At 46.6% G+C, this 26,363-nt stretch overlaps 1 protein-coding gene across 1 annotated transcript in view; it reads left to right on the top strand.

The window, feature by feature from the left end:
• METTL24 (methyltransferase like 24) overlaps nucleotides 1-19,705 on the top strand; it is a 50,860-nt gene extending 31,155 nt beyond the window's left edge. The window contains exons 4-5 of the mRNA XM_065632203.1: nucleotides 127-355; nucleotides 18,294-19,705. Coding sequence (XP_065488275.1) covers nucleotides 127-355; nucleotides 18,294-18,632 — 568 coding nt within the window. The 3' untranslated portion in view covers nucleotides 18,633-19,705. The remainder of the gene's footprint in view (nucleotides 1-126; nucleotides 356-18,293) is intronic.
• Nucleotides 19,706-26,363: the final 6,658 nt, after the last annotated feature.

Raw genomic sequence — 26,363 nt, 5'->3', positions numbered from 1 at the left:
TACTATGAATCATCAGAATGTTCTACTCACTAATAGTTCTTTTTGCAGCATTAGTAGTTTCATCTTTTTTTTTTGGTTTGTTTGTTTTGGTGGTGGTTTGTTTTTTGTTTTTTTTTTTTTTTGCAGGCTAGGCAGTGATGACAACCAGTTTGAGACCAGCATGGCCAACAGTGGATGCGAGGTGCATCGCTTTGACCCCAGCATCAAGTCTGCACACATTCAGGAGGGTCGGCACCTCTGGTATCACCGCCTCTCCATCGACTGGAGGGATCCCAATCCAGCCATCGCTGCTCATAAACTTCACAGCAACACGAAGAAGCTGGGCACCATAATGAATGAATTCGGTCATCAGAAGGTGAGGACTCCTGCATCAGGTTTCTGACTGCAGGGTTGGGTGTTGGGAATGCTGCAGGTCTTCGTCCTTGGTGTCTCAGGAGATCAGGCATTTTCCAAGGACATCTCCTGACAATGGGCCTTTCTTCAGAAATACTGATAATACATTTCTTGTAGGGGTGCCTTGTCTGTTTTGCTTTTTCTGTGTGCTTATAACAGCCACTTTGATTTTAAATCACTAGCCATATACTAAATACTTTCATCCTACTCCCTTCGTATTCTCTTCAACTAGCTGGTGACATTGGGTGCTTGCGTTTTCAGTCCTGTGGAAGTTCCGGTTGTTGCCTGGGTATGAATGCTGAACTACCCATACAGCCAAGTTTAGAAAGAGAAAAAAATCTTTGCAGCAGTAATTAGAAGAGGCAATGGATGTGCTGTTTACATTTTGAAGGTCACTGGTCCTAATTACAGTTGTCAACAACAAAAACATCCTGTTTTGAAATTGGCAGCGATCTGTGGGTTTTTTTAAACAGATCTCAGTTTATTTTTGAGGAACTGTAAAGACATTAGATGTCTTAAAGGCTCGAATAACCATTGCCAGAATACATTCGAGGAGGTCCCTTAGGTTGCTTTTAATAGACTTTTTCCTTCAGAGGATATTCAAGCATGAATTCAAATGCTAATATACTTCATTGCCTGCAGCTAGGTCTGCTTGTCTTTGTGTTTTAAGAAATAGGCAGTCTGAGCTAAGGAGGAACTTTTCCATAAGATTTACAGAGCAAGCAGTGCAATGTTTGTTTGGTTTGTTATTAGAAAATGCAAGATGTCTTTTTCAGTTTATTCCCTGCTTTTCTATTTTCTTTTCGGTTCAGCTCTACCGATTGGACCATTTTGAAGATAAGAGCTGAAAAAAAAGCTTTTTCCTACTTCTTAGTCATACTGTAACTATACTAGGCCATGCATTAGTGAAACATCTGGAGAGAGAGATGCCTTTCTTTTGATGTGTGCCTCACATTGATTTTTTTTTTTTTTAATTTTAGAAGAGTTAGTCACAGAACAAATGATTAATGACCTGATCCAGAAAAAGTATGAGTGTTTTGATATACCAGGCCTGCTGAGAACAGTCAGTTCCCAGGTTATCATGACAACATGGAGTGATTTTAAGACCTTCTGTGAATGAGGAGGGTGTAGCTATGAAGTCTTAGTATATAACTTTCTGGGCAAAAGGTGTCTTACATGAAAGCCGCTGGCTGAAGGGCAACCGAATAACATAATTCACATGTAACAAGTGTGATCAGGTTTTTCTCTAGCTGTATACACATGGCATAGGATTTGGTTAAGTGTGTTGTCGCCTTATGGACAGTGCATACAGCCTCTTGCTCTATGTGCATTCGAGTAGCTCCCCTGTGCAAAACTATGGCATTAGTAAAGTCAGGACTTTCTTCTGGTGAGGATGAAGCTGTTATACATTCTACAGTCTTCCGTTACTTCCTATTCGTGAAATACCTGAATGGGCTGACCCTCCTCACATTGTTCTGTTCAATTTGTCTTTAATTTGGAAGGCACCCTGAGAAGTTGTATGTTGCATAAAGACACAGAAAAGCTCCAAGTAAATACTGTGACATTCAGGTTTTCATTCTTCCGGTGAATGTGAGTGGAATGTTCCCGTGGCTGAATAAATAAGTTAATTCGAAACAGTTTCACAGAATATTTTCCAAAGCACTTTTTTCAGTTAGAAAGTTAAAACATGCTCTTTGTCCCATTCTTTTTAATTTTGAAAATCCTTCTACCTACCCTCAAAATCCTTCTGTCCCCACTTCAAGGCAAGAATTCCAGGCAGCTACATTTGAAGCTAATGCCTCATTTTCTCCTTGCTTTTGTTGTTTAATGTTTGGGACTTGATCCAAGCCCCTCCAAGGGATTGAGACTATTTTCACTGGTGTTAGGGACTTTGGATCAGGCTGATGAAGAAAGGACAGAGAAGGCCTCCTGGAGTTCTTGCTGTTGTAGCCTTGAAAAGAAAATGTGCAATTTGGGGGTTTTGTGTGCGAGAGAATCAAAGAACTTGGATGGGCTTGCTTACACTCTGGCTTGGATGAGAGCACACCTACTATTCCGCAGTCAGTACTTGGACCTCACCCACAGAAAGGGAAACCCATCCTGATGTTATGGCAAGAAATACAAACAGGTTTTTGGTGTGAGAGTGGATTTGAGGAAAGATTAAAAGAACTTGATCTTTCTAATTGGCTGTGTAGCATAACAGTCCTCAATTCTAAATAGCCTGGAGGCGGAAGACTTATCTAGTACTATATTAGGATGAGACTGACAAAGGAAACGTAGTCGGAGTATTTTGGGGAACTGTTAGAGTGTGAAATCTTTTAAGCCCTGGAATAATCAACAGAGGATGTTGTGAGAGTCCTGCTTCCTGGTACACATATCTAAGCTGAAAATTTACTGGTGTATCTTCTGAGAAGAGCAGTATTTTATTCGCCACAGGAAAGGATAAAGTTGTAAAAAATTAATCTTGTTCATTTTCCTTCCCTCCCCACAATTTTTTTGCTGAACGTGCACACTGTAGCACACTGCTGATGAACAGTGGAAAAAAAGGAAGAATGCCACTGAATGCACAAGACTCTCTTATTGCAGTGGAGTCCAACTTTGTGAAAGGTTTCACTTTTGTGTTCTCTAACTACCTGCTGTGGTGAGGATGCTACAGTGCTGGTGTTACCCATGGATTAGTGGTCGCTGGATGAGGAACTTTGTACAGAGTCGCTGGATAATTCAAGTCAGAAGGGATCTTGAGAGGCCTGTAGTTCAATCCTCTGCTCAAAGCAAGGCCAGCTGTGAAGTCAGACCAGGTTGTTCAAGGCTTTATCCTACACTGGTCTTGAAAACCACTGAGTCTTCTCCAGAATGGAGGCTGCACAGCTTCTCTAGGCCAGCTGTTGTCTGGCTTGACCTCGTTGTGAAGAAGTTTCTCCTTATATCCAGTCTGAAAGCCTCCAATTTCAATTTGTGCCCGTTGTCTCTTGTCCTACATCTGTGCACTACTGAAAAGCCTGTCTCTGCTGTCATATTGACCTCTTCGTAGGCTCTACAGTCTGTTAGTCCCCTACTACAAAGCCCTCTCCTGCCTAGGTTGAGCAAGGCTCATGCCCCTAGCTTCTCCTTGCAGGGCAAGTGTTCCAGTCCACAACCATATTGGTGGTTCCCAGCTGAACTCATCTCAGTTTATCATTGTCTGTCTTGTGTTGTGAGGACCCAAACTGGATGTAGTATCTAGATACACTCTCACAAGTGCTGAGTACAGGGAGATAATCACACTCTTTGGTCTGTGGGCCATGTCCCTGCTTATGCATCCTGGGATGCTGTTGGCCCTCATTGCACCATGAGCCCCAGGACCTTTCTCAGAGCTGTTCCCCAGCCAGGCAGGCAGTCCCTGGCCTGTATCATTGCAGTGGGTCTTTCCCAGGTGTGGGACTTGGCATTTGTCCTTGTTGAATCTCATCAGGTTCCTGTCAACCCACCCCTCCAGCCTGTCCGGGTCCCTCTGGATGGCACCTCTGCCCTTGAGGGTGTGTAATGACTGGTCCCACCAATTTGATGTCATCCACAAACATGGCAAGAGTGTCATCTAACACCTCCTCTAGGTAACTGGTACAGATGTTAAACAGGACAAATCCTAGTATAGACCCTGTGACACCCTACTTGTAACAGACCTCCAAGTAGAGCACAACCCATTAACTACTGTCCGCTGAGCCCAACCATCCAACCAGTTTCTTAATTATGTGGTTGTCTGTTCATCCACACTGTAATGTCCTGACTTGGATACAAGACTACTGTGGGAGTCAGTGGCTCTTCTAGACTAGTCACAGCTGGTTCCATGGTCTTGCAAGGGGATCATTAGTCTGAATTGCAGTTACAAGGAGGCCAATTCGGCTATCTAAATAAACCATTCACCTAGTCCTAGCATAGATCCGCGTCGTGTGTGGTATCGGTGTCCTGCTCAGAAGGTTGCTGTCTTCCATGTAGCCTGGATTTTAGTAAGCAATAAAAGTATAAGGGGAAGACCACATTGAAATGCAAGCAAGCTCCCTCCACTCCAACATTACCTCCTCTACCAAAAGCCTTAAGCCTTAACCAGAAATTCAAACCAAGCTACTACATGTGTTCTGTATTCCAAAGGTTGTGCTGTAAAGCAGAATTTAAAAACTTTGACAGAAAGGCTCTGAGCAGCAGCAGCAAGCAAGAGTTCATTCTGTCCTGAATGGGCATGCATGAGTAAATCATGCATGTTCACACATGCAAACTCTTACTTCAGTAGTAGTTTTCCTCTTTCTGGAGCTCTGTAGGACAAATCTCCTGTGGTGCCTTCAGGAAGCACTATGAATTTGCATTCCTTGACAGTATAGCTCAGGAGTGGATAAGACACTTTCTTGGAAAACAAATTAAGCTGGAAAGGGGAATCTGAGAACACAAAGTAAAACCTTCATTTCATCAGGAAGTGCTCATAGGCATAACTCCTATGAATTGCATCCTTCTGCAGAATTGGGTTCAACTCCTGCTGCTCAAGTCTTCTTGAAAAATTGTATAAGAAACCAAACTGTGTCATTGTTTATGATGAAAATAAATGCAAAGTGATCTTTGAGTCATGATTTTGATTTGAAAGCTTTAATTTACACTGGCTCTTCATGAAGATTTTTTTTCTGTGACAACATGACTAACAGGTGTCTGCTTCTTTTTATTGAATAGGCTTAGATTTAGGGTTTCAAAAAGAAAAACCACCCCCTTTCACGTGTTATTTAATACTCAACATAACTTCAAAACACTACACCCTGAAGCCATTTTGATTAATAACCTCATCTCCTTTTAGGCAAGTAATTTATCACTTGCTCCTCTCCTAAAGCAGATACTGTAGAGTCTATTTTGTGCTGCACTTTTAGTTTTGTGAAGACTGGTGTGAAAGATCAAAGATTAAGAAGATTGATTTACCATTTCAGTTTAAAATCAGATCTGTTGGCAGTACACAAATAAATGTAAAATAAAAACCCAGGGAAAACTGTATAGCAACTTAGTTGTGCATGGAGATTTGATTAACAAAATAAAAAAATTAATTCTCCAGGTTGGAAAAAGCCCACCTTCGAGTTTTGGAGCAACCAAATCCATGCAATTACTCTTTACTACACGCATCTCAGGACTGCAGGGGACAGAATAGTCTTTTGAATTCTTGAACCCGTCTCTGACCTAGACAAATCATTTTACTTCAATTATCCCTTGCAAGGGTGGACTTTGGTATTTCATGGGGAGCCTGGGCGTTACTTAGTGTGAGTTTTCAGTGAGGGGCTGCTGTGCGCAAATTCAACATGTGGATGCCACCAGTATTTATAAATTCTGCTCAGCTGCCATCCCAGCTCACAGAAGGTCCTCACTACCTGCTGATGGGCGCCTGCAGCCCTATCTCTGTCCTGATGTGGAAGCCTGAGCTCAGCATGAGGAGCTCAGAAGCCTGGGAGCTCTTGCAGGGAGGTGAGTCCTTGTCTCCATCGCTGCTGCAGCTGGGGAGGAGCCCCCTTGACCTTGCTGGAGGGGGAGGCTCAAGTCCAGATGTGCACTTTGCTCCATTTGGAGTGTCAGCAAGACCAAATGAGACCTGATCTCTTGAATCACTACATCATACAAATCCTTAAGTAAATGTTTGGAGTTCTGTCTTGAAAGGGCTTAATTTTTTCTTTGCTTTATTATGATTATTTGGGTCTTTTCCAGAATGTCAATTCTAGAGGAAAAAAACTCACCCTTCATCTGATTTTTAGCTTATTTTCACATCTAAGTTTTCTTGTGCAATCACTGGTCTTTAGGCTTAAGTGGCCCTTTTTCTGCAGCTGTTATTTACCATCCAGATATATTTGTGAAGAACAGACTTCGTTTTGGTAGGGTTATCGTACTAGATTCTCTAAGTCTCCTCCAATACGAGAGATCCTGCATTTCCCATAACATCTTCTTAGTGTTTCGCTCCCCCTCCTGCAGCTGGAATATCAGCAATCAGCACTGTTCGGAAGTCTTGACGGGATCTCAGCTCAGGCTGTGACTGCTGTATTTGCCTTCCTCCCTTGGAAATCTCTGCACTGCTGCTGCTTATCATCTTGTTTGCTTTTATGTGGATACATCAGACTGTCTCTTCGTTATATCTGTTTCTGCATGGCACAAGAGAAAGGGTTTTATCCCAGAGGACTGATCGCTGATTTTTTTTTTTTTTTTAAAGAGTAAGTGGCTTGTCCTGGCCTATTTATAGTAGGAGTTACTCTGCATATTAAGTCCTGTATTAGCACTGGACCGTTTCACACTAGGCAGATGTAATACCATAGCTCTGAGAGCTTGTAGTCTAAATAAATGACCTGCCAGGGGATGGAGAATTGTGGAACTCACTTCTATTAACTTATATTTCCATGTTTGAAATAGCTGTAGAGGTCCTCTCATAAACTGCACCTTAGCAGTTCCCCTGAGTTTATTTCATCTAAGGGCAGACATTTAAAACAGGCTGGATGATGTGAGCTGCACTTCTCAGATTGCCATTTAGAAGTTCGTTCCTCTTTTCTCTGTGCTCTCTTAAGCGAGCCTGGAATGCTGGTTCGGTTTTAGATGTCTAAGGCTGGGCGAGGTGCATCCCACTCGAGTGACTTGCCCCAGTATCACACAGGGACAGTCCAGCTGAGACTGGTGGCCACTTCTTCTCTTTTTCTTAAATAACAACATGTTGAGACATTCTCAAACACCAGTACTGCTGCAGCATTAGAAAATGCCATTAGTGGAGAAGAGAGAGAGAAACACATTCCCCAGACCTGCGAGAAGCATCTCAGTGGTGCCGTAGGAAATTATTGAGACACCCAGAGAACTGATATGTAATTCCCATTTTTCCGAGTTATTTTTCCTGGCAGAGAATTGTTTCAGCAGTTCTTAAACTGGATATTTGGAGTCATTTTTAATCAATTAGGAGAGCAATTTGCAGCTTCATATTTACTGTGGGTTGTTTTTTCCCAAAAATCGGAGTTTATCACCGTGTGAGCAGCGTAGGTCTGTTGTACTGAGGTACTGTATGTGCGTATTTGGGCTTCTGTTCTGTTTTGGTTTTAGCACGTGGGGGGAAAATGCTAGCAGATGTGACCTGAGCCACGCTGATAATGTGTGCGCATCTAAGTGATCCACGAAAACCAGAAGGGATAAGGGTAATGTGTGCCGCGGCTCTGGTGCAGGCGAAAGCAGTGTCAGTGGCTGGCGGTGCACAGCTGTGCAGCATGGGCAGATGCGGTGGGAATAGGAAAGGGGACCTGAGCAGTGGGGAAGGAGTGCACTCTTAAAAATTCCTTGTGTGCATTCCTCTGTTTTGTTTTTTTGCTTCAGCTCCAGCCTCCTATTTCTGTGTGGGAGGAGAAAGATATGAATGAATGCAGGAAGAGCGAAACCTGCCATGCAGGTGTATGGTAACCTCAGGGCATGCACAGGGGGAAAACCTGCAGGATGTAGGGAACTGTGGTGGTGACTCCACACTCAGCTCTGTGTTCAGGATACGTCTGTCTGAGATGCTGTCTGTGCTCAGCATTTGTCTGACAAGTCAGGATCAGGACTTCAAAGTTCTGCAAATGTGTCTCATATGCGTGGTGTTGGTTGGGCTGAAAGGGGAAAGCACCAGAGATAACAACAATGGCAGACTAGCCATAAAACGGTTTTGGTTTTTTTTTTTTTTAAGTCATCCAATTAAAGCAAAAGCTCAGAGTGCTGGAGGGCATGTTATTCTACAATAAGCATCTGCCCATAGGTCTGTAATTTGATTTATGAATTCTTGTGAGACATATTGCCTGTAACACAGGCATTCAGTCCCTTTGAGGTTATGTTTGTACATCCTGGGACAAATTAGTTTTCTGTCTAATGTGACCAATTTCCTTGGAGTTAAAGCAAGCTGCTGTTTGACCACTAACCGTTGCTGTGTGTGACCCTTTTGTTTAGGGGTGTATCAGTGAGTTAGCGAATTTTACTCCAGTTGCTGAAAAGGGGTGATTGAACTGGTGCACATGTTTCCAGCTGCACTTGGAAATGATGCCTTCTGTAACCTTGTAATGATTGCTCCTGAGTAATCTACAAGCCCCTGTCACACTATTTCTTTCTTGGATGTACATATTTTTTAATTCTAGTGATAATGAAATCAAGGTGGTAATTGCTCTGCATTTGCTTAGTCAGCTGAGGCTGCTGCTGCATGAAGTACTTTAACTGTAAATAGATTGAAGAGTTTGGCTGCAAGGAGAAGTGTGCTTGACAGCCTCATATTTCTGGAAGCAAAGGTCTTTGGACAGTGATTTACTCCTCACCACCTCTCCCACTGCCCGGATTGTGTGCACGGAATGCGTCATACACATTCCTTTGTGGAGTTTTCTCTTGGTCTCTACATCTCCTTTCCCCTCATTTAAATTCTTTCCACCAGGAGCAGTTTTCAAGATATTGTTAAGAATGGAGTGTTTCTACGGAGGGACTTGAAGGTGCTGTTTAGTATGCAGTTGTCAGGTGTGGAGCAAAGATCTTTTTGATGATAACGTGGGCTGAATGTGGTGCGATTTGTAGCCTTTTCTTCCCCTAGGAAAAGGGCCAGTGTAATGCCTGAATTGTAATGGAAGTATTTAGCTGTTGAAACAGAACTTATGCAGGTCTTCTTTTTAAAAAACAAAAGCAACCAAACAAACGAAACCCCCCAGAAAACCCCACACTTTCAAAGAATATTCTTGTCTGAAAAAAACTAAAAAGGAAGCAGGATTTTTTTAGGAGTTTATTTTCCTTTTTTTTGGCTGTAGTTGTTGTTAAGGCAGACCCTTCAGAAACATCAGGTGTTAAAAATCTGCTTTCCCCCAGCTTTACTAGAGGGCTGCACAACGTGTGTTCCATTCCCAGCACAGTGCAGTGCACGAATATACCATCCCACCTTCTTTTCGATGGCAGCAGCAGCATAACCACTATTTCAGTGTCAGTTGCATTCGGAAGAGCATGGCGCTCGCTGCAGGCACCATGGAAGCATCAGTGAAACGCTGCTGCTGCAAGAAGCTGGTCACTCCTGGTTCCACCCTCCGACCAAAACCAGAGTTGAGCAGGAGCAGGGGAACCTTCCCTGCTTCACAAAGTGGTACCAGATGCAGGGCTCCTGCTGAGCTCAGACCTGTATTTGTGCTCCCCAGCTCCTGCTTAAGCCATTAAAGCACCGGCTTAAGCACAGTGGTGTGAATCTGCATGGTTTTGATTCAGCCAAGGTGCTGAATATCTGCTCAGGGTGGTGGTCCATGACATGACACTTGGTTTTATGAGAATGGATAGCAACCTCCTTCCCATAAGCACCCTGGTCTTTCTCCATTACCCATCTTTTTCACAATTTCCAGGGAGTGATTGACATTAACAAGTTCTTTAGATAAGTGCCCTATCCAGAGCACTTTCCTCCATGTTTGTCTCTAGTAGCTCATACCTCCTCCTGTCATTGTTTACAAATTCTTGTCATTGGAATTGGCCATCTCTTGTTTGAATACTTTCACCTTTCTGGTCTCCTTTTTGAACTGACAGCAGTTTAAGGTATCCCTCCATTCTCAAAAACTTGAAACCCAGAGGTCAAAGTCACAGCAGCTCTCCTTTCCTCACTGCCTGTCTCAGATGAAATCTGATAGACGTGCAAGCAGTCCAGGGTGTTCCTTATTCACGTTTTCAGGAAAGTGCAGCTTTCTTCCTGCTGTGGTTGCAACCAGGGTGGGCAGACACAGATTGAAGAAGAAGAGAGGCAGGTGGACACCTTGGACCAGAAAAGGAGTGAAACAAATAGATTCCCATGAAGGGATGCAGTCTTGAAGGATTTTATTGCACTGGCTAGTGCAGATGGAAACCAGGTCCTCCACCAGATTTATTAGAGCTACCCATTTATGTGAAGGCTGCATGTTCTCATCCTCCAAGAGATATTCTTTAAGGTGTGGTGAACATTTTTGAAGGTGGAACATTTTGAAGGCCCCTGTGTGCACTGTATTAATAAACAATAGCAGGTCTTGCTGCCAAAATACTATTTACTATGCACAACTACTTTACAGTAGCCTAAACCCTCTGTCCCTTGCATGTGTGGCATGGGTATCAATTGCTGCTTAACTGTTTGCCTTCTAATGCCAAACTCCTGCACTGACTGCCCCCTTGTCCCCTCGTAATGCATTTGTTGTGATGCTGCTGGCTTTCACCTTTAGCAAGACCAGAATAACGTGACCTGATGTAAGGACAGAGCCAGGTCTCTCTGCCTTTGCTTGGTGCTGGGGCAGCACAAACAGATGGCAAATGTTTGTTCCCCTTTAATGAAGAGACTTGAGAGTCCAGCTTACAGCATTTCTTCTTTTGCGCAAACATCCGTTCCCACAGGCATCCAGCAGTGTCTGGCAGAGAAGATCAAAAGAACAGAAATGAAAAGATTTTCCCCCTTTGCAGGGGGAGCGGGCAGCGGGACATCTCCTGTGAGATTAGATGGCTGAATGGTTTGCAAAGAAACTCGTGTGCTTGGCCAGAGCTGTGCGTGGAGCGGCTGCGCTTCCAGCCTGGGCTTTTGGCTGCTGGTGGAATAAGTGCAATATTCAGACACATGGTGTGAACTGTGGGGTTGTCATATGAAGGGACAGGAGTTGGACTCGATGAGCCTTGTGGGTCCCTTCCAACTCAGGACATTCTATGATTCTATGTCTGTTTGCAGCACAGGCTTTGATGGGCAGAGCTCTTGCTGATGATCGAGCTGATAAATAATTTAAGATCAGGGTTTCTGCAGCTTCCTGGTGGGATTTTTCCCACTTGGGCAATCTAGCCACTGGATTGAGGGACATGGTATGGTCCTAATTTTCATCTTTTTCTGTACAATAAAAGATCCGTGTAAATTGAAAAAGGTAACATGGTGCAAATGGGAGCTGGGCACAGTGTTTTCGAGCAGGGATGATCGCTTGCGAGCTGCTGCCACTCTGAGCAGGCGACGAGGTCACTGTTTGCGGGCTGGTGTCCTCATAGTGGCTCTTCACCCTGTTGCCTCTGAGAAAGCATCAGTTTGAGTCCTAAGTTAGTGGTGAGGTTCCTGTTGCCTGTTCTGGAGACCGGTTTTGGTTTAAAGAGATGAGTAACCAAGATCTTTGATGCTCAGGATTTTTGTGAGGGGGAAGTCCTCTCCCTCAGCGTTGTCTGTGTATAGTGCTGGCCTGCCACATGCTTAGGGCTTGTGGATCCTATTCTCTGGGTCACTGTACAGGAATCCTGGTCTCGCTGGGTAGCAAGCACAGTACTTCTACCTTTAAGGTCATTGTAGCATAATGCTAGCTAAACCCATCAAACCTGCCTGAAAATTAATTCAAGCTTGGGGACATGTATTATTTTATGACCAGAAGATGATTAACAAGTGAGCTGCCGTCTCTGGCTGGTCCGGTGCCCAGAGTGAGCTAAGACGGGGAAGATGCCAAGAACTAATCCTACAGTGAAGAAAGATGTTCGTGATGAGAAGAAGGCCACAGGTGAAACCCTGCAGCCTCCTGACCAAACGCAGCCAGGGAGAAAGGATTTCAGGCCATAATGACCTCCTAAGTCAGGTGGCAGTTGTTTGTCGAGAGGTTATTTTGTCCTCTGCTAAAGTAGCATTGGAGGAAAAAAAAAAAAGCTTCCTGCCAGCTAAAAGGCCTCTTCTTCTATGCCTGTCCACTGCAGTAAGTGACATGGCTTGAATTGGGCTGGACTGAAGGAGTTGGGGGGGTTTCTCTTTTTCTGTAATGAGTCCGCAGAGAGAAATTGCTTCCAGATGGAGAGAGTGCGTGGGGAAATATCTTGGCATCAGAGACCAAGGGGAGAAGTGGGGAACAAAAGTGCCAGGTGGCCCTCTTGCCTGGGCTTCGTGGCTGTGGGAGGGAGTCACTTGGGGTGCCCTTGTGGGTCTGTGCTGGGAGCAGTTCACCATGGGACAACATGCTCGTAGTGCTGAGATTGATGCCTCCTGCCTGCACCGGGTGAGCTTTCCGGGTGGGTATGCCTGTGTATCTGGGACCATTACTGCTTCTGGCAATCTGTTGCTAGACTGACAGTTGGCTGCCAGAGAAAGTTAAATAAGTTTTCTTAATATGATTTTGAAACATTTTCTCCAGCTTAAGTGGTAAACATAAAATGACTTAATATCCTGCCCCTGCTGTGTAACGCTTTCATGGAAGCACTTCACCAAAACTGGGAGGAAAAAAAGATTCTGTCACTCTCAAGGCTATGGAGGATCAGCAGTGAGAGCAGAGGAATGAAGCTTGTCTGCACTCACTGCTGGTTTTCTGTTTCGTTGATGTGTATTGTATGAGTGACTTCAACTGGATGGTTGCCCTTTATTGTATGAAAAGGCCAAAGACCAGTTAAGCACCCGACTGCACAAACCAGCTTTGTGGCTTTGATGCCTTAAGCAGATACTTCAAGAAGTGCCTGATCTGTCGCTTTCGGAGTGAGTAAGCTCAAATGATGCTTTTGTCCTGGAGTAATTTCGAAGTTGGCCATACGGACCATCACGCAGCAGGGGGTAAATGTGAGTAGGAAGGCAGGTAATTTGAAGAAGTGTTGCTGTTTGGAGCTGTACATCACTGACCAGTAGTGATTGACTTTTCTCCTGATTTCAGTATCTTGTGTTGCTCAGACCGTGCCCACAGCGGTCCCCATCTCCCTGCTGGATGGCTCAGAGAGAGCCAGGATGGTTTCTGCTCCCCCCGACTGCAGGGAGCACAGGGGAAGAGGCAGTTGCAAGCTGCTGGGAGCACAATTTGCTATTAGGCTACGTGGCATCCTGTCTGCCATCAATTACAGACTCGGCTCGGAATAAAAGGGAATGAAAGGAACTTAACATCCAAGCTGTTGCCTGCTGGTGAGGAGGGGCTGGAGGCATTTTGAAAGGAAAGAAAGGGAGGTATCATGCTGAAAGACTGCAGATGGGAAAAGAGAAAAGCTATGTTAAAAAAAAAAAAAAAAAACAACACAAAAAACCCACCACACCCTAGAGTCAAGAGCCTGTTTATTACCTGAAAAGTTGTGTGTTATCAAAATATAAATTAAACAGATTTTTCTAGAGTTTTGTCTGCTGAAAATGGAGAAATGTGCTTAGGTAGAGACAGGAAAAATTGATGCACAAGCAAGTAGAGTTCGTCTTGCTGTACAGCTGGTGTCAGAATGGTAAGCCAGTATCAGGGAGCTGAAGAGAGCCCAGCTGAAGCAGGGCTGCTGAAGCAGCCTCCAACCCCGAGTGCAGCACTGGGGTTCATGAGGATGGGGTGGTTCTGAGCTCCTCTCCTCTGCCCAAAAGCCATAACCAGCTCTCCTGCTCCCAGCTTACACGACAGAACTGCTCCCACGGAAAAGGAGGGATCCTCCTCGCCTGACCTGTACCCCTTTTGCTGGTTTTGCCGTTCCTGGCTGCTGCTTCCACATGCTGAGTTCCTGCTGGAAGTAATACAGCTAAATTGCTTCCTCCAGCTACTCACTCTCAATTGACTCCTCTCCACAGGGAGCTTTAAATGGTGCCCACAGGGCAGCGCACAGCCTGAAATCCCCGTTAACCCTGGTAGTTCAAAAACAATGAAGGCAAACACAGCTCTGATCTCTGCTTTAGGAAGTGATGCAGAGTTGTAACAAGCCATTACCCTAAAAAGAAGAAATGAGCCTTCATACAGTATGTGTTAACCTTCACTAGCTAAAACGCTTGCTTTTTCAGCTGTTTTATATGCTTGGTTGTGCATGAGGAAAGGGGTTTGTGGGGTTTGTGTGTGTGTTGTGTTTTTTCTTTTTTCCAGGTGTCACTGGTACGGTACTGCAGTGCTTTTTCAAGGGAGCTAAACTCTGAGAAAACATTACAAAATCCACATTTTTTTACTTTTCCATGATAACCTAGTTAGTTTGTGGAAGATAAGAGGATTTGTGGAAGATAAGAGGAACCAGCCCTAGTCTGGGAGTGCTCGAAACCAGCAGGCAATTGACTGCCATCCTTTACCTTCAGGCACTGTAGATCTTTGCCCTTCAGGATTTACTCTCGGCAGCGGACTCCGACTGTGCTCCCAAACAAATTAGAGCTCTGAATTTATAGATTTGTCCACTAATCCTTTCACTGGCTCTTTGAATCAAGGCATCTGGAAGGTGGGAGTGCATTTCTTATCAGTAGTGCTCTGCTTATCGCAGAGGGTAAATATCTCCTGAGCGGTCTAATCATCACAAAACTTGCGTTCGGTGTTAGCTCAGATAGTCTGACACAAAGCTGTTCTGCTGGTTTTTTTACCCCATCTGTGGCATAAAATGGAGACTCTGGGCTGAGCTGGCCCCATTGCCTGGCAAGCCATCACAACAGGTATCTTCCTCCCTCTGGGTCTCTGTGCAGTGCGAGGCACTACAGGTAATCAAGAGCCTCTGGATTCTGTGTATGGCACATTCCCCACTAGTATTGTGTGTGTGTTTAGGCAGTTATTGCGGTAAGTCATTTTATCCTACTGAAACATTGGTTAGCAGCCACTTTTCGGATCAGTTTCGCAAACACAGTGCAGAGCGTGCAGAGTGCCTGCTGAGCAGTTACTGTCACGAGAGAAAAACAAACCAACTTGGATGATGACTGGAAACATTACCATGGGAAAAAGATGTCCTACTGTTGCCATAAAGTAAAATCATGGGAAAACAAAAGAAACCCACTTAGAAACATTCCCTCCCTGACCCCCCTCCCCCAGTGTTTTGAATAATTTATCTCCTTTCAAATTTACACAAGTCTCCCAAAGATAAAAATCTGTGGTTTCTGAAGTGCGATAGCACAGCACTGTGGCAATCACACCGATGCGGAATCAAAACTACCTACAAAATTGCATTACAGGTAGAGCTGCAAGTTGCTATCTGAAAAATAAGTAACCTATTTAAATGTATAAAGGGAAACAAGTGAGCTCAACCATGAAGTACTTCCCAGCTGAAATGTCATGAGCAGCATCATTTACATTCAGCCTCCTCTTGAACCCAAAGGAGCATTATTCTAGACTGTTTCACTGACCCACGTATGGACGGACTGACAGGCTCTTTGTTACGGAGTCAAGTTTGGAAATACCAGAGCTAAGGTTGTCTGTGCAACCTTCCTCTCCCTGTGCAGATGTACCACAATACGGGCTTTAATTCCGTAATCCCTCGGTCATTCTCCACTGGCCCCCTGCCCTCCCAGTGCGGAGGAGGCACAATGCCGCCTTAATGAGCAGACAGGCACCAGTTTGGCTTGTCATTGTTTGGTCTGTGACTGTGGACCTCGTTCAAGTCCCACTCTCACAAGTCCTGCTCTGAAAACACAGTGTTTTACAGCTTGTCCCGCAAAAGTGTCGCAGCCCTTCATGGGCACAACTCTTGCACCCTTCAGCAGGAGTTCGGTGGTTAATACCCTCATTTTACAGATGGAGACAGAAATGGCAAGTGTTTGACACCTACCAATTTTTGCTATCCCATGCCCATCCATAGTGCCGGAGCAGAGCTGCTGAGGACAGCTGATGTGGTTGTGAGCGCTCGGCACCTCAGCAGTTATGACCGTAGTCCCCCCAGTCAGCCAGAGAGAGAACAAGGGAAGGTAGATGTGACCATCTTATTGGAAACTAGGATATCACCAAGCCCTCCATGGCAGCTGCCTTGCACAGGGTCCTCAGATCTTGGTCCTACCCTCCTAACCAGTCCCCTTCTGATGCTTCACCCTGTTTGTCTCTAACACCTCTGTTTTCCCACTGGTAGCAGCATTATCCTGCCCATGGCATAGCTCCAGGTTGTAGTAAGACAGGTGGGAGTAGCCATACACTGTCCTAGCCTTTACACCATTGGGAACGAGAACAGCCCAGGGCCTATTGCTCCTCTTGTCTCCCTTCTCTGACTTATGCGTTTGCAGTTGGGAAGCACCAAGCTCTTCACCTTCCATTGGTTTTGACCCTCTTTCAAAGACCCTTTTAAACCCAAGGAAGAGGAGCACTCTGTATTGCTGCTGCTGTGCTCTGGGTGTACCTCATTACTAAAATTTCTTCCTCCATTACATCCAGCCTTGACTCTTAAATCTCTGCCCACGCTCTCCATCATACTCCTTTTTTCCAGCGTCTTTCACCCAAACCTTCAGTCCGAGGATAACTCCTCCATCAGTCTCTGGTCCCAGCCTCTTCAACCTCTGCGCTTCTTGTCTTGGTGTCTCTTCCCTCTGCTGCCAGTCCTGCCTGTGTCTTGTCTGTCCCTCAGGCAACTGGGGACCACAGACTGCAGAGCTTTGGGCATCCAGGTGTGATCATCGCAGGTGCTACAGGTCCAGATAGAGTGGAGGGATCTTTGCCATGAAGCAAGAGGCCCTGTGTGGGAAGCCCACACAGTTACTGTTGTTTATTTTTGACATGGGGTTAAAATTTGAAATTAATTAATTCACTCTTAAAACTTCTTGTCCAGTGTCTTTTGACATTGTGGTTTTGGTTAGGGGTGGGGAAGATTGTGGCGTGACAGCTATATGAGGAAGCCTTCCTCCTCTCAGCTGCACCTACCTATGGAAGTGGATGGTCAAGTTATATACAGCCCTGAGCTGTGCCCTGGGCAGAGGGGTCCATGGGGCACAGCCTGATGCCAGTGGGGCCTCCTGGGATGACACAGCTTAGGAAAGCAGTTGCCTTGGCAATGCTTTTACACTGTCTGCCCAAATTTCTCTCCTGTACCTGTGCAGGTGCCTTTTCTGACACTGCTACAAGAGTTAGTGTAGGCTGCCGAGACGGCCTGTGGTTGTGGGGTTTTTGTTGTTGTTGTTTACTTTGTGTGTGTTTTTTGTTGTCGTTGGTTTTTGGTTTGGTTTTTTTTTTTTTACTATTCTTGATGCTAAATAAAGTCTTCAGTTTTCTCTTCAAATGCATCTTGAGTGTGAGCAGACGGGCAGAAGCTCAGGTGGAAGTGGCACAGGCAAACCTCGCTCTTGCGGAGGAAAGTTTCCCCTGTTCAGCTCTGGGAAATGTGAGCCCTTGAGCTCTGCAGCTTGTGAGCACTGCAGCAGTCATCATTTTATACCAGGTGTGAAACTTTGATGAAATGTTCTTTTTTTTGTTCAAGCATTTAAGTCCCCTCCTCCAAGGAAAATCAACCTGCGGTTGTCTTGGGCTGTGAGAAGTTATTTTGCTCATTGTCTATGGACAAAACTAAATAATGGTCTAAAATTAAAACAGGGCTCTTGTTTCTTAGTTGTATTTTTTTTTTCCTTCAGGCAGCTCCATAGCTACTTTCCTTTTATCCCTTTCTCTTTGGAGGAGCTGCTCTTAAAACCCTGCAGAGTCTTTGAATAATTCTCCTTTGAATTGGTCCTCCTCAGTCAGCATCCCTAGTGATTCCTGCAAAAGCTTCAGGCAGCAGCTTGGCCGTGGGTAGCTGGTGACCTGAGCTGCTTGTAGTGTTTATTTCACCTTGGCCTTGTCTTGCCTTGTGTGGTGCATGTAGCATCTGGCACACGAGGACCCCGCTCTACTGTGGTGGTGCAAGTAATCACTGTTGGTGTGTTTTGTTCTGTTGCAGGATTTTGTGATGGAGAAATAAGGAACAGTAATTCCTGTCTCTTTTTTTTTTAGTGATGTGTATTTCTTTTTTCCATAGCTTTGATGGCACCACAAGATTTGTGAAGGAACAATAACATGCTTTGATTGTAGGATCGGCGGCATTGGGCACCTCAGGGCACAAAGCTTTTCAGCACAGGAGTCGGAGGCAGGAGAAGGGCTGTGAACAGGCAAGCATTAAACTTCACCTGTTGTTCATATTAGCCCTAGGATGTTCTGAGATTTTTAAATTTTTTTTAACACTAAAGGGACATACATCAGAGCAACTATGTATGTTATAAAATGGACAAGCTTGGCCTCAGATGTTAATTACAATAATTGCAAAGCCTCTCATTTTCACATTTTTTGTTGCAGATTGATGTCCTTAAGGCAGACATGGAGAGCGCTGAGTGGAAAATTTTGGAAAACCTGATCCTGGAGGATGTTGTTGAGCAGATAGGACAGCTGGTGTTTGAGGTGCACGTCCACTGGCCCGGGTTTGAGGTCAGCGGCAATGACAGCACCGTGGTGCGGTACTGGTACAGTCTGCTCCGAGAGCTGGAGCTGAAGGACTTCAGGCTTTTCCATACCTACAAAGACTTATCAAAACCACAGATGTTTCTGAAAAAGGAAGCCTTCAATGCCAGTAGCTGTTACACATTGAGCTGGGTAAATACAAGATGGAAATCACAGAAAGGAATTTATGATGTGTGACTGCGAGCCATCTGGCCACATAGCGTTATTGAAGAGGACTTTGGCGTCATCGGCTGAAGTTGCTAAATATGTACACAGTGACTGCTAACAAAATGGACCGCTTTTTATTTTTGTATGTTGTCAAAAGAACTGGCACTAGGGGAGAAGATACATGCTGCAAATTTGTATAGCAATATATTTGCCGGCGAGTGCGCTGTCTCGGAGGACGGAGGTTTCTGTAAAGGTTTGTTTGGGGCAGCTGACAGTGTGGCTTTCCCAGGCTGCCCGGTGCCTGAGCATGCCAGCCCGGGGGCATCTCTGGGGCTGCTCTGGAAGCTCTGCTCACTGAGCCAAGCCAGCCCTCAGGCAGGATGGTGCTCACAAACACATGCCTTTCGCAGGAAGGGTCAAGTTTTACTTCTCTGTAAAGCAGTTGTCTTTGATTTGCACCTTCTTTACTTTGGCCTTGTTTCCTATGGAATGAATTTTAGGCAAGAACAGTATGTTCTCCAGCCCACTGGCAAATTTCAGCTGAATTTGGCAGAGGCAGAAGTCACCACCAAACTAAATTCCTACCTGTTCTGTTGAGCAGCTTCTGAGTGCTCTGACTTGGGCTCTATGAAGCAATCTGGCTGCGGGAAGCCAGTTCAGTGCTTCACACGTGTGAGATGATGGGGCAGAGAGACTCAGCTGCAGGAAAAGCTGCCACCAGCGCTCGCCCTCCTCACCCTCCGGGGACTTCGGCCACAGAAGACGGCTTCCCTAGTTCATCTGCTCAAAGAACATATTGTTTTAAATTACTCTTGCAATGGCTGTAGCAAATGGTTTTTCATCTAGCGAGATACTTATTTAAAAGAGCTGAAAGTGAAACCTGCTCTTTTCTGTTCATTTGTTTTGAGTCTCAGGTGAATATTTTGCTGTGTGCCTTCTCCATTGCTGCGCCGGGGTGCTGCGGCCGTGCTGGGGCACTGTGGGCTGGCATGTGGGGTGTCTGCCCCCCATGCCCAGGAGCCAGCCTTGGCTGTTCCCTAAGGAGCTAAGGAATGGCGAGAGCTAAATATATATATATACATATATATATATATATAGCAAGTTGGTTTTTTTCTTCTCTTTAAAATAGTTTTGACATTAAACTTTGCATTAAAATACAAGATGGCACCGCTTCCTTGTCTCTGATATACAGCCTTTATAACTGTATTTGGTTTCCAACTTCTGCAGGGTGCAGTGTTCCTCTCCTTGGTGTGCCTCAGCCCAGCGTTGTGCTTTTAGCAAGTCTCTCTCTGTCCCTGTGTTGTTCCTTCTCTTGTAATCCTGGCATTTCCTTCTCTCTTTTCGTGCCCTCCTTCCCCTTCTCACCCTCTCCACTGCCTCAGCTCCCGCATCCCCTCCTTTCCAGAGCAGGGCCCTGCATTGGACCAAACATGCTCACAGGGTCTCAGCAAGCAGCCAGAGGAGAGGAAAAGAAAAAAATAAGTGTAGGAGGTCCTCCTTCCAGCCAGGCAAGTCAGCTTTCTCCCAGAGGAACTGCTTCGCCTCACCAGTGGATCGAGCCATTCCCCTCACCATCCCCAGGCTTCGCCCCAAGCCAGGCATCTGCTTTCCTCCTCTCCCAGCTCTCCAAGGGCTCCCACTGCCCCAGGGCGGGCAGGAACCTCTCTCCCCAGCAGTGACTGGTTCAGCCCTTCAGCTCAGCTCCCTTTCTCCCAGGAGAGGGTAGCAGGCGGGTGACACCGCTGCGGTGACAGCCTTCCTCCCACCGCCCCAGCTGTGGGGCTGCGGGGAGCCACCTGTCCTGGCCCCAGAGCCCGCCTCCCACCCCGACCTGCAGAGCCCGTCATGGGGCTGGAGACTGCTGCAGTGAATCCAACCTTGAGCATCCCTCTTGGCCGCACAGCCCGCAGACCTCAGGCTGCTATGGAAGGTGCAGGAAAAAAAACCCTGCCTGCTTTGCTGGTGAAGGACTAGGGTGGTGAGGGGCTGGTGGAAATGGAGGGGGTTTTAATCTCTACAGTGAAAGCCAGCTCTGTGCCCTTGTGTGTTCAGGTTTGTATCAGTCTTCCAAATCACATTTGAAATTTTAACTTGTGGCTAAATGTCAAACCCTTTCTTTTGTAACAAATGCACGCTGGTGTTCAATCTACTGCCTTTCAGTCACGCTGACAGTGCCTTGTGTTGTATGGAGTCTCTGATTTACTGCCTCCCCGGTTCTATTTTCCTTTTAAAAACAAATCCATCTATTTCTTTAGTTACAGTAGGATTTCCTGAAGTGGAGTTTAATTCTCAAGGCACTTAATGTGGGCTTCTGCACATCAAACACCTCATTTAGGGAAGAAGGAGAATGGTGCAGCTGGACCGGGACTACTGACCAGGCGATGATCCTAGCTGTGCCTGTGCTGGAAAATTAAGCAGTGGCAGGCAGTGTGCACAGGAACATCTGTCTGGTTAATTAATGAGATCCCTGGCACAATTTTGGCTCAGGCCCAGACAATTCCTCGGTACAGCCAAGGAGTTAGCCCAAGCCAAGGACAGCTGGGGTGCAGCCACCTTGTTCAGGAAGCTGAAAGACATGGCCAGGCCATGTTTCCCAGTTTGCCTCAAGGCTGGGGAATACCTCCTGGCACCATTTTGTTTTCTGGTGCAATTTAACAAGAGCGAGTGCCAGATTCTCCACCTGGGATGGGGTAATCCTGGTTATACATACAAACTGGGGGATGAGAGGCTGGAGACCAGCCCCATGGAAAGACATCTGGGGGTTTGGGTCAATGGCAAGTTGAACATGAGCCAACAGTGTCCCTGGCAGCCAAAGGGCCACCCGTGTCCTGGGTGCATCCAGCACAGCATTGCCAGCCGGGCGAGGGAGGCGATTGTCCCGCTCTGCTCTGCACTGGTGCGGCCTCACCTGGAGCACTGTGCGCGGTTCTGGGCGCCACAGGATAAAAAGGATATAAAGCTACTGGAGAGTGTCCAGAGGAGGGCAACCAGGATGGTGAAAGGTCTCGAGGGCAAGACTTCCGAGGAGTGGCTGAAGTCATTTGGTCTGTTCAGCCTGGAGAAGAGAAGGCTGAGGGGTGACCGCACAGCAGTCTACACCTTCGTCACGGGGGGCACTGGGGAGGGGAGATGCTGGTCTCCTCTCTCTGGTGACCAGTGACAGGACAGGAGGAAAGAGAACGAAGCTGTGTCAGGGGAAGTTCAGTCTGGACATTAGGGAAAGGTTCTTCACTGGGATGGTGGTTGGTCACTAGAACAGACTCCCCAGGGAAGTGGTCATGGCATCAAGCCTGTCAGAGATCAGGGAGTGTCTGGACGATCCTCTAATTCAAATGGTTTAGTGTTAGGTAGTCCTGTGAGGAGCAGGGAGTTGGACTCGATGATCTTTATGGGTCCCTTCCAACTCAAGATATTCTAGGATTCTATAAACATAGCTTCTGTTTCTGCTGCTCAGCGCTGCAGCACTCAAAATCAAGATGACCTATTGCAGATGTGTTAGATTCCCCATGTTCAAGACATTGGGCAAAGCGCCTTCTGTGGGGCCAAGCTACATACTGCTGTCCCCTGAGCCAGGTAATACAAAACCCAAGAGAACTGTGACCTCTGAAAATGGGAAGGAAATGCCTTCTCTGTGACAGTCATGCTTGCTGCAGCCCTCATACATTAAGTACTGAGATGGTTTAGCAATGAGAGGATTCATTAAAATGCAGGAGGGTGCCAGGATTTCCTAAAACGATATCTAGCTTGTTGGAGCAATCACACTTACTGTACCGCAGAATGACTCAACTCCCATTTTTCAAATAATGGGGTGGCAAAAGCCCAGCTGCAAGTCCTGATTTCTTAATAATGCATAAAATATGTGCTCTAGGACTGCACAGGTTTTTCTTCCTGATTAGAGTAACTAGCCTAGTAGCCTATTATCATTTGTTTAAGAAACCAATAAATAGAGGTTAAAAAACAGATTACGTGATCTCTCTCAGGTGTTAAAATTGCAAAGGGATGCACATCTTCCATGATTTATTGCCCTGAAGAAAAAATGGTGATGTGTATGTAAATTATAGAAATGGAGTGGAGGTCCATCCTGGTTTTTCTTTAAGACATAGAGTTTAGTAAACCTTCAGCTAATCTCTTGCTCAGGATTGCCAGGTAGTGTCAGGAACAATTTAGGCAAGAAAATATTCCAATAACTATGATAATTTTTAAGGAAACCTTATCTCAGATACAGGATAGATAAAAGCCATTTATCATCCTGGAGGCAGTTATGTGATATTATGGGAGAAAATGAACAGCTCTTATTTTATGCACTATCTGTGCCTTTCTACTTAGCGTATCTTAAAGTATGGTTACAGCCTTCCTTGCTTTTGTGCCCTTACGCTTCTCTTCTATCGATCCCTTTTACCTGAAGGAGAGACACTCAAATGAATTCAGTTCCCCTGTCCTAACGACTGGGCTGCCAGGTAGGGGCACAGCGGCAGAAGCCAGCGCTGGTGACTCTGCCACATCAGCCAGGCTGGCACTGAGGGACGGCAAGTGGGTAAGTGTGTCCCCGAACGGCCATACCCAGGCACGATGGGCCCCTACCTGCTGCAGCGTCCCACCCTGCTCAGGCGGTATCTCCAGCCTGTTAGGTACAGTGCTGAGAAAGAAAGGCGGGATGCAGGACTGCTGGCATCCACAGGCTCTTGCTGCTTCAGCCAGAGCTGAAGATCCACCAGCCATCTCCCCCCGTCTCTCCAGATTTACTGCTACGTGCTGGCTCTCAACCACGCCAGCTACCCTGGGGACATCCCCACATGTTTGGCACCCGGGTTTGAGCCTGTAGGATGGCTCCTTGCAGGGAGCATTGCTCTGACCTGGAGAAGCTCTAGAGGAGCTGTTGGAGAGACCGCAAAGCAGGTGAAGTAGTTTGTTGAGATGATCTCCCTGCAGTAACCATGTGCCACATCTCTTCCCAGATCAGACCTGCACAGAAACTGGGGTGGCTGCTCACTTCTTCGACTGCCTCATTAAAACCAGTGTGGGCAGGGCATTCTCCCGGTATAGCCGCATTCTGGAGACTGGTAACTGCATGGCCGTGCCCAGGCAGGAAAAACGGGCCACTGGCCTGTCCTGGCATTGCTAAAATATTCCTGAGTGTGCAGTCTGAGCAGCACCCAGCATCTCCAGCAGACAAGGCAGTAAAGCCTTTTCTTCCTTCTGGTTGGACTGAGAGATGACTCACCAGAGACCCGCTGTTGTGCCCTGCCCTCCACAGCACCTGAGGGCTGAAGTGAGACTCATCCTTCAAACTCCTGCTGCCAGGAGCAGCACAGCAAGGTGCCCGGACCAAATCAGGGCAGGGCAGGAGCACAGGGGCCAAATCATTCCACATCATCACGTGGCAGCTGGTAAATGTCTCTGTGGACTGACCTTCCACCAGCATGCTCAGTAACGAGCTTGCAAGAGCGTTCATTGAAAAAAAGTGCCCTGTCCCCTTTCCCAAGCTGTATATCCGTACTATGCCATCTGTCAGGTGTTCCTGGCACCTTCTGCCAACCTGGATCTGCTCAGTGCCACTGTTACGGGTATTGTCCAGCTCTGCTCTCAGGCTTCTGGCCCTCCATCCTCGGGTGCACGGGGCATCTCCCCAGAGGCGTCCCCATCGCCTCTCCAGAGCAGCCAGCCCATCGCCTCCACCCTGGCATCGAGTGAAACCCGGCCCAGGAGCCTCCTTACTGCCCTGCCTCTGGTCGTTCATGGTGACCACAGCAGTGCCAGCCCCAGCTAACAAGGACATAATGACCAGGTCTTGTTCCTCAAGTTGTTATGGCATTAGTTGGACACCTCCACCAGGAGATGTTTCGGCTGGGTCTAAAACAGATCTTTGCTGAGATGACCTGTGTGTAGCGGCAGCTCTATTTGCGCAGATCCTGTGTGGGGGTGAGGGCATTTCCCTTTCAGAAAGGTCCACAGGCGTTTATAAATCACACACATTTGCAAACCAGAATTTTCAGGTGCTGCCTGTAACCTAGTAAAGATGAAGAGGAGCGACAGATTTGAATCCCTTAAACTATCACAGTTAATACTGCAACACAGCCGGAGAGAGAGAGACGGCATAGAGGGCCTGTGGCAGCACAGAGGGGGACATGATGGGACACTAACACTCTTCTCCAGGGGAACCGGTCCCTTCCTGAACACCGTACTGGCTTCCTTGGAGGTTCCAAAATTTGACCAAAAAAGGTCTGACCTCCTGCCCTACTCCAAACCCTGATGTTTATTGCACGCACTTTTGGCCCCAGGCTTTGATCCTGTTGGTGACTTGTGAAGGGTTGCTCTTCACAAGTGCCTCTCAACCGTGGAAGACCAAAGAAAGCGTGAAGGGAACATATGTCTGGCCTTTCTTGGCAGATGCCAGGAAGATGTATCACCCGGTAGCACACCTGAAGAAACAGGACTCCTTCTCTCTGGTGAATTATTCAACAGCTGAGACCATCTGGTTCATTCAAAAACTTTGATTTCATGAGCTTCATTAGCCGCTCCTTTGCCCTTGAAAGGATCCTGAGGGTTATTCAAGTAGGAAATCACTCTTGATTTCTTCCTGCTTGTTAACACAATGTGACATTTAATTGCAGTCAGTGGAGACCTGGTTTAGTGCCGGTGGAAGTTCAGAGCTGACCTACATTCAGAGACATATTTATATTTGCCTCCCTTCACTGGCTTTCAGGGGCAGCATCTGCAGAGCAAACCTGGCCTTTGAAGGGCTCTGCTGGTGGCAATGAATGGATCTCTTCCCTTGAATAGAAGTCCCTGTTCACGGTGTAGTTTGACCTGCCTGTTGTAAAGGGCTTCACCTGGTTCAGGAAGAGACCTTTGCAGAGACAGCCCGTGCTGCATCCCTTATCCTGATCGGCAGGACCTTACACAAGGAGAAAACGGGAGCCTGCTTTGCGCTGCCTAGAAAAGATGACTCGAATGTGAATACCAGTGCAAGGTCCCTGCCCTTTTTGGTGGATTACCACCATACCTGCTTATTTTTCAGCAATTTCACAAAATAAAGTTCACTGGTGCACACTGTACAAAACTTTGGCAAGTAATTGAAATACTCCTGCACCTGAGCTAGTATTTCTGCCCCTCCCCGCCCCCGCCCTCATTTGAAATTCGATTTCCGAATCAAACACAAACAATGTGCATCCCACCCTTGCATCCACCTTCAGGTATCTAGAGTGGAGCCACCACCTCGGGTGCCACCACCCTCGCAGGGAGGTGGGGACGGCTGCCTGGCCGCCGTCAGACCTCGAACGCAGCAGCAGCTGCCATGACCTGGCAGGACCCATGTCCCTCCGCTGACACCAGCCAGGAGAACCCACGACACAGCGGCTGGGAATCCATCAAACCCCATGCTGACCTCCCAGACTGACTTGTCAGGCAGGAGAGGCCCTCGAATGCCTTCTTACTGTATCTTCTTCGTGAAGGGAAGGAAAATCGCTCTAAGACATAGAAGAATTCAGCATCTAAAGATAAGGTTATTCCACCTTTTTAATATTGGAAGGGTTATGACAAAAAGCAAACAAAACCGGCTCTCCCCCCCGCCCCAAGGTGCTCCCAAAGGGTCGGCACCAGTGAGAGAAAGAGAGGAGCTTGCTGCAGACCAGCTGTTCTGACAAAACTCGATGTGGTTTTGAAAACTCCAGGGAACGGGGCTTACTACTTTCTCCTGTAAACCTCTGGCCTGACAACTGACTTCATTCCGAGTCCAATTTCCCTCTTCATCTCCTGAGCAAG

The sequence above is a fragment of the Caloenas nicobarica genome, chromosome 3, assembly GCF_036013445.1.
Source record: "Caloenas nicobarica isolate bCalNic1 chromosome 3, bCalNic1.hap1, whole genome shotgun sequence".
In the NCBI taxonomy this organism is placed as follows: Eukaryota; Metazoa; Chordata; class Aves; order Columbiformes; family Columbidae; genus Caloenas; species Caloenas nicobarica.
This window is presented reverse-complemented; position numbering and strand designations above follow the sequence as displayed.